This window comes from Oncorhynchus mykiss, chromosome 17 (assembly GCF_013265735.2).
Source record: "Oncorhynchus mykiss isolate Arlee chromosome 17, USDA_OmykA_1.1, whole genome shotgun sequence".
Classification (NCBI taxonomy): domain Eukaryota; kingdom Metazoa; phylum Chordata; class Actinopteri; order Salmoniformes; family Salmonidae; genus Oncorhynchus; species Oncorhynchus mykiss.
Genome location: NC_048581.1, coordinates 27,282,169 through 27,295,757, shown reverse-complemented (window position 1 = coordinate 27,295,757; position 13,589 = coordinate 27,282,169). Strand labels below are relative to the sequence as shown.

The following is a 13,589-nucleotide window of genomic DNA, read 5'->3' as shown; positions in this document are numbered from 1 at the left end:
AGTTGCGTCTGCCCAATCACAAGTCTCAAATTCCATATTCGAATTTCTATTGGATGAGAAGTATTTCTAGATGTCCAGTAAAGACTACACGATTTTAGCATAACGTGTAGCTCATCTGAAGTTTTAATGTTTTTCATATAATCAGTAACATAATCTATTATTTTTATGTAAATATGATGGATGTACTTTACTAGTCGACTTTGTGTTAATCGTTGGAGGGAATACTGGACCGCAACATTTGGGATTTCTTCTCGTTAACCCAGTATGCTAGTTTAGCTAGCAGCAGTTTGCTTCCTTGCTAATTTCATGGGTTACCTGTGTTGGTGAGTCTAGCTGGATAGCTAATCTAATGCTCACAAGGTTAGCTTCAGTGTTGTACAGTCAGATAGCAAAAAAACATTTTGTGTTTTACCCGTTTCGAATAACACTCCCACACGTTTACTAGCCATCTAGTTATAATTTAGGACATTTTGACTATTTGTTTATGTTAGCTAGTTAGCCTTGCTGGCTAACTAGCTAACAAAAATCCAGATGCTGGAATTTGAGACATTACGGTAGCTAGCTAATGTGTTTATCTCTATATTTCTTACAAAAATATGTATGTGTGTAGTTAGCTATGGTCTTTCATAGTCTTATGGGATGTTGAAATTGAAAAATATAATGTTATACAAAGCCAATAGTAAAGTAGGTTAGCTAGCTTGCTAACCCAACTAACGTTAGCTGATATGATTATGTTTCCTTTGTTTTGAAAAGGACCATAATAATGTTTGTTTCATCTGCATGGATGCACTAGCTACAGCATTCAGGTGAAGTCATGAGTGGGACCAGTTGTAAAGCGAACGGCGCCGTCTACCCGGCCTCGACAACTGTAATGACCACGGTGAAGAAACCGAAGATGGAGCAGATTCAAGCAGACCATGAGTTGTTTCTACAGGCCTTTGAAAGTGAGTTGCATGACTTTTTATTTATACCAGGAAGTAACGATTTTAAGCCAGGTGGAAATCTTTGAAAATAACCAATAGCGTATAATTTAGATTTTGTTACTGTTGTCTACTTTTCTCACAACTAATATCAATGACACGGACTAATACGAGGCCTATATCTGAAGTGGGCCTGGAACCATAACATGCATAGGATATATATCTGTGCTGCTCTGCAATACTATACAGCTCTGTGAATACATTCATACCACAATTCTATTCAATTCTTACTAAAATCATAAAAAATAAGATTATTGTATTTGCAGAGCCAACTCAAATCTACAGATTTCTCCGCACAAGGAACCTGATTGCAGTAAGCAAATATTACATCCATAATATACATAATGTACAGAAACTAAACTAACCTTCAGAAACTATTCACACCCCTTGAAATTTTCCTTATTTTGTTGTTAGTCTGAATTGGATTACATTTAGATTGTGTGTCACTGGTCTACGTAAAATAACCCAAAATGTCAAAGTGGAATTATGTTTTTAGAAATGTTAACAAAAAAATAAAAACAAAAAACTGAAATGTCTTGAGTCAATAAGTATTCAACCCCATTGTTATGGCAAGACTTTGCTTAACAGGTCAGATAATAAATTGCATGGATTAACTCTGTGTGCAACAGTGGTGTTTAATGTGATTTTTGAATGACTACCCCATGCATACAATTATCTGTAAGGTCCCTCAGTCGAGCAGTGAATTTCAAGCACATATTCAACCACAAAGACCAGGAAGGTTTTCCAATGCCTCGCAACGAACGGCACCTATTGGTAGATGAAGAAAATATCAGACATTGAATATCCCTTTGGGCATAGTGAAGTTATTAATTACACTTTGGATGGTGTATCAATACATTGTCACTACAAATATACGTCCTTTCTAACTCGGTTGCCGGAGAGTAAGGAAACCGCTCAGGGATTTCACCATGAGGCCAATGGGGACTTTAAAACAGTTACAGAGTTGAACCTCTTAGATGGAAATCAACATTTTGCCTTTACATCTATATAGACATACCCAAAAGGAACTGCTATTCATGTGTAATTACATGATACTGACATGACAAAAATGGCTATATCTGGAAAGAAGACATCTGGGAGATTGAGGAAATGATCAGAAGATAGGAGTTACATAGGTCAGAATACACAAGATCAAGCACACACAAATACAAATACTTTGAAAGTAATCTTTCATCAATAAGATAATTATTGATGCCCAGAGCTGGAAACACATCAGATGGGGATTGATAGGCCTAACAACTAGAAATGGGCAGTTGTTTTAGTAAGTGTGGTCACGGGATGTTTCCAAGTGTCCCTAAACTTCTTCAAAGTGGCATATGTCTGTAAATTAGATCATTCCAGTGCTATTACACATTTGCAATCCCTAAATGCTATTTGTTCAGTATAAAAACAATTTCTACTATATCAACCTCACTCAAACATTGTGGTGGTGTTATGTGGTATCCAGGGTACATTCAAGTGTTCTTTCAACCTCTCCAAATTGTCAGAATGTGGTAATTGCACATGGATGTGCCTAAAAGTTATTTTTCACTATAAAAACAAAGTTTCTACAACACCAACCTCTCTCAAACTTTGTGGTGGTAACGGGGGACATACAGGGGATATCCAAGTGTTTTTAAAACCTCTCAAAAGTGCCTGAATGTTTAGCCTAGGCATATCCAATGTATTGGTCCCACATACATATGAACTGTTTACAAAAACAATATAAAAGCAACAGATATACATTCAAAAATATATAAACATGTCTTATCAAACACAAAGTTGGTTACACACGTGTCCTTCACGTGTGCAAAAATAGAAATAAGCTGAACGTTTTATATCCCGGGTGTAGATGATTAGATTTCACTTTCAGCATAGCTTGTCCGTGTCGTGATAGTCTTTGAAGCAGTCCCTCTCTGCCAGGAAACAAAAATCGAACTGGTATTTCGGGCAGAAGACCTGGCATTTCACACTTTTTCGCCCCCTGTGTTTTGTGCAATGCTTGCAGTTCTTCCTTTTGTCTTTTTGCATGTGTGTTGGATAGTGGCGCTCACCTTGAGTGGGGGGTCTTGTGATGGTTGCTTTGGGCCCCCAATTCAGCCATTTCCAACACCAGCTGCTCTCGGAAGGCCAACTGGGAGAGAGGGGGTTGACCTTTTTTGCTTTGGACATCTGCTTGTGGAGAATGAAAGCATTTACTGTAGCAATGTCCACAAAGTGGTTTAAAAAAAATCTTATACCACTTCCTGGTCTTGTGGAGGACCTGGTAGTAGCCTATCGGAGCATCAGATAGGTCGACACCCCCCATGCTGGCACTGTAGTCCTTCATAGAAATAGGAATGGGGACATTCTTCCCTTTTCACCCTCCTTAAGACATGGTTGTTATTGAATGCTTTGTGGTGAGCATGGTTACTTCTCTAGTGTCCTTCCATTTCACAAAAAGTAGCTTGTTACTCCTGTTCCAACGTATGGTCCCCCTCTCCGCTGTCATTGTCATGACGTTTACCTTGGTCTTGGGGAAACCATTTTTGTTGGGACGAATGGTGCCACAAGCCCTTATTTTCTTTTTCAAGAGGTCTATGAAAAGTGGATGTAGAACCATCAGACGGGGTGATTGGCATAGCAGTGGGGGGCGCTTGCTGGGGAGGGGTGGTTCCCAAACGTCATCGTCTAAATCGTCTGCATCCTCCATTCTGTGGTAAACAAAATAAAGGAAAAATATTGTAAGACACACAGTTGACTAAATTTACAAAAAGACATTACTGTGAAGTAAAAACAACAAGTCTTTATCTGTACAGGGATTCAAAATAGGTGTGAAGCACACACACACACAATGCAAACAGTAACACTTTGGACACAAGGGCAGAGGTGAGAACCACAAAAACAATGGTCATGAGAGTTTAGTGGCCTCTCCAAAGTTACAAGGATGAAACTTAGAACAGCAAATAGTGAACTAATATGAAACAGACAATAACAAAAATAAACATTATTACTCTCGGGCTGGTGATCAATAACAGTAGGTCACAGGGGCGGCAGGTAGCCTATTGGTTAGAGCGTTGGGCTAGTAACCGAAAGGTTGCTAGATCAAATCCCTGAGCTGACAATGTAAAAATCTGTCGTTCTGCCCCTGAACAAGGCAGTTAACCCACTGTTCCTAGACCGTCATTGTAAATAAGAATTTGTTCTTAACTGACTTGCCTTCTTAAATATCTAAAAAATGACAAAAAAACAGGCAGACAAATAAGACATCCCCATGATCTGTGGAGTCCCGGCTTTTTGGTGTGTATAGACGTGTTCCGTGTTTATTTTGTTCATGCTAACTGCAATGTAGGTAGCAGCCATCTTGGAATTAGGTCGTCGGCTCGGCCTGCCCTTATACATTTGTATGCCCATATATGGTAGGAAGCCACACCAAAGATTTTAAGGCACAGGTCAATAAGCCAAGATACTGAACTTTCTGCAGACACCCTGCTTTTGCAGATAGGGGCTACCGTTCTCATACCAGACTGAATAGAATAAAACCAATCTAATAGACTTACCCAGAAAGACTCATAGTTGTAATTGCTGTGATTGTAACATGTATTGACTCAAGGGGTTGAGTACCTATCTATTCAAAATATATTAGTGTTTTATTTTCCATAAATGTGATTATTATTATTTTTTTCCACTCTGACATTATAGTATTTTGTGTAGATTGTTGACAAAACATTACATTTATTTTAAACCCATTTTGTAACACAACAAGGGGTGTGAATACTTTCTGAATGCACTGTATATATAATAATAGATATATACATGTCATTTTATTTCTCATTTTCACAATGTCTGGTGTATTAATGATTAACCTCCAAATGCTTCCATTTTAGCCTATATTCTTGCACAGGACTCTTACCTTCATGACCCACAGAAACACTCGAACAAATGCCAAAAGGTAACATATATTGTTCTCTGATTGATCTGAAAGGGATCAGATGATTTTTATATGGTAGTAAGACATTAATCAGAGATGGTATAAAGTAGAACCTCAAAGATAAGAACCTCAAACTTACAGACTGGACGTTAACCCAAACGGTCAATATCAAACCGGGACATGTATTAAATGCAAAACCAAACTTATGTGGGCTACACACAAGCGTACACCTTGCTTACGCGTGTAAATACGCTATCTATATTTTCTATAAAGGTAGATGCGGTTATCAAGATAACTTCAAAGTTACGGACGGCCATTTTATGGACCTCCATTCCCGACATCTTTGAGGCCCTACTGTACTTTTTGTTTTTATCTCATCAAAGTTAAAGCCGCTTCTAAGGTCCTAATTTGGGCTGTGCTTGAACTTGTGTGCTCAGGAAAACGTTCAAGGTGGATGACATGCTGCTCAGAGTTGAGAAGATGAAGGGAGAGCAGGAATCTCACAGGTAAGAGTTAGGGAGACGTAACATATTATGAGACGTGTTACACGTTTTAATGGTTCATGCATGCTTATCATAACTTATAAAGCCTTGAGCCGTATAGTTTTATTTTCTTTAAATGTCTTTTATTTGAGGTGTTTTCACTTTATTTAGACAAAGTAATCGGAGGTGGAGACTGGCAAGTAGGAGAGAAACAGTGGGAAGGGTGGAGAGCCTTATATGTGACTTGTGCCTGAGAGTGTTAGCAGCTCTGCATCTTTTCTGATTGTGTATTACTGCTTTTTCTTCTAGCTTGTCCTCACACCTGCAGCTTACCTTCACTGGATTCTTCCATAAGGATGGTATACCCAATCAATACTCTCCTGTTTGCACCCTGTTCAAATGCAATGTATTTGTATGCCTTATGCCAATGTGTTGGTGTGATATTTGTACAAAAACGGAAGAGACAAACGGGTGAAACATAAGACACAAGTTTTTTTTTCTCTCTCTCTCACTTTCTCCCTCACAGAAAAGCCATCTCAGAATTCAGAAAACGAACAGAGCTCGGTCTCTCTAGAGGTGCTACTTGTCAAAGTCTGCCATAAAAAACGAAAGGTCAAAACAATGCTTTGTTTCTCTCTCACATTGTCTCAATCACGTGAAATTGTTTATAAACCAAACTCCTAACTCAACTCCTAGCTAAATCCTAACTTTTCTCCTGTAACGTTGTTTTCCATAGGATGTCAGCTGCCCGGTGAAGCAAGTGCCTACAGGTAAAAAGCAAGTGCCTTTGAATCCTGACTGCAGCAACCAAACCAAGCCCGGCTCCCTGCCCTCCCTGCTGGTGTCCAGTAACGAGTTTGAGCCCAGCAACAGCCACATGGTCAAGTCCTACTCGCTCCTGTTCAGGGTCTTACGCACCGGGAGGAGGGACATGAACGGCCTTGTGAACGGCGAGGCCAACGAGAACATAGGCAAGTAGTTGCTCAAACACCCTCGGGGATGTTGGATGACTTACTCAAATCAAATGTCTGTTTGTTTGGAGAGAAAACAGATTAGTTGTAGGGACACTACCTCACGAAGGTAGTTGAGAGAATGCCAAGAGTGCAAAGATGTCATCAAGGCAACGGGTGGCTACTTTTTAAGAATATAAAATATATTTTGATTTGTTTAACACTTCACTGGTTACTACATGATTCCATATGTGTTATTTCATAGTTCTGATGTCTTCACTATTATATATATATATAATATGGGGACCGTTTTGATGCTGTGGCATTAATTTCATGAGGCAAATATCTCGTTTTTGTTTGTTTGGTGTCTTTACATGTTCAGATGTGACAGAGGTGCCCAACAGAAAGAAGAGAAGCTCCGCCCACAGAGAAGATGGAGAGACCACAGAGACCTTTGTTGCACAGATGACCGTCTTTGACAAGAACAGGTAAACAACATACCATATATGGCAAAATGGTAGTAATTTATCCCCAGGTGGCAACTGTCATTAGCAAGTTGCTGCTGCACTTTGACCTCAAGGATATTTAGCCGCTTGCGAGTTTTTTTTCTAAAGTGCTATAAACTCTGACCCCTATTTTTGAATTAAAACCATGACCACATATATTCTATAACTGTTCACACTCATTGCTAAATGCATTACTCATTAGTTAATAAGGGACCTCTGTCATGTGCAGGAGATTGCAGCTGCTGGATGGGGAGTATGAAGTGTCCATGCAAGGGATGGAGGACTGCCCTGTCAGCAAGAAACGAGCCACATGGGAAACTATTCTGGATGGGAAGGTGAGTGTGCCAATGGCATGTGTGTGTGCCAACCTAGCAGGCTTTGGTTTCAGGCCAGCACTAAAAACACCTGATTTTAATTACAATAATCAGTCTAGATAAGTCTGAATTGAATCCGGTGTTGTTGTGCAGAGCTGAAACAACAGCTTGCCCAACCAGTAGCTCTCCAGCACCAGGGTTAGGGACGACAACTATACTATCAGTAGGACACTCCACATCGAAATGTGTGAATGATGGTACTGAGACAATGTTTCCGGGCTCTGTTCACACAGAGGCTGCCACCGTTCGAGACGTTCTCTCAGGGACCCACGCTGCAGTTCACTCTGCGCTGGACAGGTGACGCCAGCGACAAGTCCACAGCCCCCGTGGCCAAGCCCCTGGCCACACGCAACTCTGACGGCTCCAGCCCCGTGGAGAGCAGGCCCAGCACACTCAAATCTGCCCCCCTGGGTAGGAGACACAACACACTCACTAGCAACTTACTTGGCTTTTACCCAAAAGGAACAACACATTGTAACCTCCCATTAGATTCACTCACACCAATTTCAGTATACTGTTCTCTTGCCTCGACTCAAAATGTGTGTATCTAAGGCTGGGTTTACACAGGCAGCCCAATTCTGATAATTTTTTCATTCATTGGTGTCCGATCTGATGTGATTGGTCAGAAGGCCAATTAGTGTGGGGGGGGGGGGGGAGATCAGAATTGGCAAGTCAAGGCACACACGCAGCCTTGGTCACCATCTAACCAATACTAGAGCCATAAATATACTATGACTTTAACTTTATAATAAAATTGACCAGACCGACATGCAGCTGCATCACTAGCACAATAATGTCCCGAAAAATGGTTTGTACTATCTAATCATCTCTGACTCCTTCATTTCTCCCTCCCCTCCCTGTTGTAGCTGTGAAGGCCTCTGTCAGCACAGACATACAGATGAAAAGAGAACAGATCCTGTGTGAACCCAGGCAGAAACTGCGTATATTTTACCAGGTTTGTTTATGCACCAATATGAAATGTTTCACAGCGCTTTACATAGTAAGGGGGGAAACTCGCCTCATCCATCACTAATGTGTAGCACACGCCTGGTTATGATTATCCTGATACACCTCTAAGTACAGGGGAAGAGTTGCGTAATATACTTAAATGTAAAACAAAATATTTTTTGAGCATCACTCAGAATGGTTCAGTTATTAATAAACCAGTAATGAACTTCCATCTTTTTGTCCCATGGCAGTTCCTGTACAACAACAACACACGGCAGCAGACGGAGGCTAGAGACGACCTCCACTGTCCCTGGTGCACCTTGAACTGTAGGAAGCTTTACAGCCTGCTAAAACACCTCAAACAGTCCCACAGCCGCTTCATTTTCAATTACGTGGTGAGAGACTAGGGCTGTGTGTGTGTGTGTGTGTGTGTGTGTGTGTGTGTGTGTGTGTGTGTGTGTGTGTGTACAGGATTCCTATGTTTGAACGTTTTCCTATTTCAGCAGGCTTATATGGAAGGACATTCAACAAGCTCAGCACTTATACAAATGGCTGATGATTAAAAGATTGTGGGGGCTGTTTTGTTCGACTTCAGTTTCGCTTTTGACATTATCGATCATAGATCACAAGAAAATAATTGTGTTATGGCTTTACACCCCCTGCTATATTGTGGATAAAGAGTTAGCTGTCTAACAGAACACAGAGATGTTCTTTAATGGAAGCCTCTCCAACATAATCTAAGTAGAATCAGGAATTCCCCGGGGCAGCTGTCTAGCCCCCTTACAGTTGTCAATCTTTACTAACGACATGCCAGCCAGAGTGTCTATGTATGCGGATGACTCAACACTATACATGTCAGTTACTACAGCGACTGAAATGACTGCAACGCTCAACAAAGAGCTGCGGTTAGTTTCAGAATGGGTGGCAAGGAATAAGTTAGTTCTCAATATTTCAAAAACGAATAGCATTGTATTTGAGACAAATTGTTCACTAAACCCTAAACCTCAACTAAATCTTGTAGTAAATTATCTGGAAATTGAGCAGGTTGAGGTGACAACTGCTTGGAGTAACCCTGGATTGTAAACGGTCATGGTCAAAACATATTGATACAACAGTATCTAAGTTGGGTAGAAGTCTGTCCATAATAAAACGCTGCTCTGCATTATCAGCAAGGCAGTTCCTACAGGCTCTAGTTTTGTCGCACCTGGACTACTGTTCAGTCGTGTGGTCAGGTGCCACAATGAGGGACTTAGGAAAATTGCAATTGGTTCAGGACAGGGAAGCACAGCTGACCCTTGGATGTACACAGAGAGCAAACATTAATAATGTGCATGTCAATCTCTCCTGGCTCAAAGTGGAGGAGAGATTGACTTCGTCACTGCTTGTATTTGTGAGAGGTATTGACATGTTGAAAGCACCGAGCTGTCTGTTTAAATGACTAGCATACCCCACAAGATATGCCACCAGAGGTCTCTTCACAGTCCCCAAGTCCAAAACAGACTATGGGATGCGCACAGTACTACATAGAGCCATGACTACATGGAACTCTATTCCACACCAAGTTACTTATGCGAGCAGTAGAATTTTTTTTAAATACACCTTATGGAACAGCGGGGACTGTGAAGCAACACAAACATAGGCACAGACACTTGCATATACACACACACGATAACATACACACACGTACTCATGGATTTTGCATTGTAGATATGTGGTAGTGGAGTATGGGCCTGAGGGCACACACTTAGTGTGTTGTGAATTCTGTAATGAATGTATTGTAATGTTTTAAAAATGTTAACTTTTAACTTATGCTAATTTGATCTTTTGATTAACCCTATACAGGTAAAAAAAAATAAAAACTGTTAAAAAGAAAGGAGATTTTAAAGCCATCTACTACCAAGTACCTGGCATACTGTATGTTGAATATTTGAGTTGTTGAGAGTTTGAGAGATAGTTATTGTAATTGAATTGATGTCCCCCTGTGTGTCTCCAGCCTCACCCTAAAGGTGCTAGGATAGACGTGTCCATCAATGAGTGCTACGACGGCTCCTACGTGGGCAACCCCCAGGACATCCACAGCCAGCCCGGCTTCGCTTTCAGCCGCAACGGCCCCGTCAAGAGGACTGCCGTGACACACGTACTGGTGTGCAGGTAAAGAAGGCGTCTCCTGTCTCCACTTTCACCTCACTGGCTCTCTCACCCTCAGTCAACCAGTAGCACGGATTGCATGTCAGAATCAAAGCGCTGAAGTAAAAAGATTCACTTGGTTATGTTCAGCCTCCTGGGTAATCATGTGAAATGATTTTTGTATTTGCTGTGTGCTTAAAAAGTAAAACTGCCATTTTGATTGGCTGACGTATTTCATATTTCCTCACTTGGATGGTACCATCATAGCCATATAGCTAGCTGAGAATGTGTACTATTTGTCCACTAGCTTGCCTGCGGGTGTGTACCTAACCTAACCATAGCCTCTGACCCCTAGTGCATTTCTCCTGTCTTGTAGGCCCAAGCGGACAAAGCCCAGCCTGTCAGAGTTCCTGGAGTCTGAGGATGGGGAGCTGGAGCAGCAGAGGACCTACGTGAGCGGACACAACCGCCTGTACTTCCACAGTGACAGCTGCATGCCCCTCAGACCCCAGGAGATGGACGTGGACAGCGAGGACGAGAGAGACCCTGAGTGGCTGAGAGAGAAGACCGCCACGGTCAGTCCCTCCGCTCACACTGTTACTCAGACTGAGATGATGTACAGTGGAGTCAAAGATAATAAAAAATGTAACAATGACTGCCTGATGTTTATACAGAATGGACTGCCTGATGTTTATACAGAATGGCCCATGTCCTAACTTTAGATAGATGCATATCAAATGAGTGTCCCATTGAAATCAATGTATGAAATTCGAGCATCTCAAGATAGGATTACACCCTATATGAAGCCAACAGAAATGAGTGTCGGCTTGAACTACAGCTGTGCTTTGTTTCCATATACTAAAACGTACCTTCTGGTTGTGTTGGTAGACTAATCTATGAGTGTTCCACCCACAGCAATTGGATGAGTTCACAGACGTCAACGAGGGCGAGAAGGAGGTGATGAAGCTGTGGAACCTGCACGTCATGAAGCATGGGTATGTACCTAAAAGCTGTGGGTATGTATCTCTAATCACTAGCCTCTTACGGCACTATCGTAGATAACTTAGAAATACACATACAGCCACATCACCTTGAAGAGTTTACCTCTTAACATGTGCTATAAATGGTGTTTAAGTAAGGATAAAAACAGTCATCCTTGTGTTCCTGTAATTTAGAAATCCACATAAAGCCATGACACTTTGAGAGTTTACATCTAACGTGATATAAAATAGCATAATGTATTTTAAAAAAGTTGTCCTTAATCTGACTCATTCTCTCTAGTAAAATCAGTATTCTAACCTCATTTCCCCCCGTTGTGTTCTGTTTCCTGTCCGTATCTAGCTTCATAGCCGACAACCAGATGAACCAGGCCAGCATGCAGTTCGTGGAGAAGTGCGGCGCCTACATCGCCCGCCGCAACCTCTGCCGCAATTTTCTGCTGCACCTGGTCAGCATGCACGACTTCAACCTGGTCTCCGTGGCCACCATCGACCGCGCCATGTCCCGCCTCCGCCACATCCAGGAGGAGCTGCCTGACGCTGGGGCGGACGACCAGGCTGACCGGGCCCTCATGGAGGGCGCCTGCAATGGCACCGCAATCGCCTGCAGCTCTGGCGGGGGTCGTGGGACCAAGCACGGCAAGAGGACAAAAAGCTCCGTGACTGACTGATGAACTGATGGCATTTGGTGGCAGCAGTCGATCCGACCCATTCATTTTCATTGTTATAACTGTCACCCTTGGTGCTTAGCTAGGTGGGAGGAAGATGTCAACGGAGGATTGTCTTGTATTGACTCAAGACATACAAATATAGCTACACACACACAACACAGGCATATGAAGACTCACTATAATGTGAGGTTTTACCAAGTCATTATGCACCGTAGCCAGTTTAGTGATTCTTGGTGGTTTCGGGGGTGTGAAGAAACTGGGGGAATCACTTGAAAGGTATTGTAATCATGCTTTGACTGCCTTTGTTATCACGTTGTAATCAGAAACTGTATTGAGTGGATATGCAGTAAGTCATGCATATTGGTAACATTGTCACTCCTGATGGTCTGTATCCCATAACCCTGTCTGTTTGGCTCTCATGATCCTTTTAGTTGACTATTGTTTTAGCACTTGGTAATAATTTGTATTCGTGAATTGTTTTAAACTTGAGTTGAATCACTTTTTTTTTTTTTTTTCTGCGCAACTGCATCAATTGTCAGATTCACCCCGTCTGTCTGTCTTGAATCCCCTGGATCCTTATCGGGATTTGATGTATGTTGTTTCTCATGTTTCTGTTGATACTATCTTGAGTAATGGAGGATCAGTGGACTATTTTTCCACACGACCGGATTACTCTCTGCATCCATAGCTTGAGGATATTAAGCCAAGATGAACCACAAACTGCCAGCACATTCACCCTTTTTATGTAGACTGCCTAGCTCTTCTACAGGGGTGTGTTCACTAGGAACCAAACGGAAGCAAACGGGACAAAACGGGGCGGGGACCTACCTGCATTTGTCCAATAGGGAATTCTTGTTTTTGTTGCAAAATGTTTTGCCACAGTTTGCTACTGTATGCACTAATGAATACACCCCAGAAAACATGACTACAACCAATGGATGACATGCTGGAACCTGTATTATGGTTAACTAGGTTTGAGGGACATCTGGAACTCAAGCTGTTTTTGATGTTCATTTATCTTCATAAACGGGTGAGATAGGAAGTGTTGGACAACACTCCTTACAGACACTTTGTATACATTGTAATAATGTCAATATTTAGCTATATCCCATTGTGAACCTGATTATCACTGATTATGGACATGTAGGATTATTCTTCAAAGGCAATAATATGCTGTTTGTTCATTGGAAATGGGTCCTAGTTGATATGTGTCTAACCTACTATTAGTCTCTGTTTAAATGCCAAAGGGGGTGATTTTCAGTAAGTCTCTCAGTTCTTCGTACATTTTTGTTTGCCTCATTTCAAAACGTTAAATGACGAGCGGTGTATAAGCCTTAGCTGTGTTTGCGTTGTGTGAGTGCACAAATTGAACATAAGCAGTAGTTTTGGTGCCTCGTTGGACACCTTTTCCCTCAACTCCATGGACCAGTCTTTTACTTCCTTGTACCTTTATGCACGTTTTTGATCGGCTGGATATAAGGGTAGAAAACAATCAATTCACCATATTGTCAAACCACCGTTGAAGTCGTGAACTATGTAATAAACTTTGGATATGGGGATTTTATATTTAAAATAAAATACATTTGACCTTGTCAGTTTTCTTTATTCAACTGATATCAACATTAATGAAATATAGAATATTT

At 41.5% G+C, this 13,589-nt stretch overlaps 1 protein-coding gene across 1 annotated transcript; it reads left to right on the top strand.

The window, feature by feature from the left end:
* The first annotated feature begins 36 nt into the window (after positions 1-36).
* On the top strand, positions 37-13,538 carry LOC110495120 (polycomb protein suz12-B-like). The gene is made up of 17 exons (XM_036949510.1): positions 37-323; positions 794-944; positions 1,247-1,293; positions 4,847-4,911; positions 5,328-5,396; positions 5,682-5,731; positions 5,899-5,984; positions 6,109-6,343; positions 6,705-6,810; positions 7,058-7,163; positions 7,436-7,613; positions 8,069-8,157; positions 8,402-8,545; positions 10,144-10,301; positions 10,654-10,852; positions 11,193-11,293; positions 11,619-13,538. The coding sequence occupies exons 2-17, from the start codon at positions 815-817 to the stop codon at positions 11,944-11,946; spliced, it is 2,091 nt and encodes a 696-aa protein (XP_036805405.1). The 5' UTR covers positions 37-323; positions 794-814; the 3' UTR covers positions 11,947-13,538.
* The last annotated feature ends 51 nt before the right edge of the window (positions 13,539-13,589 follow it).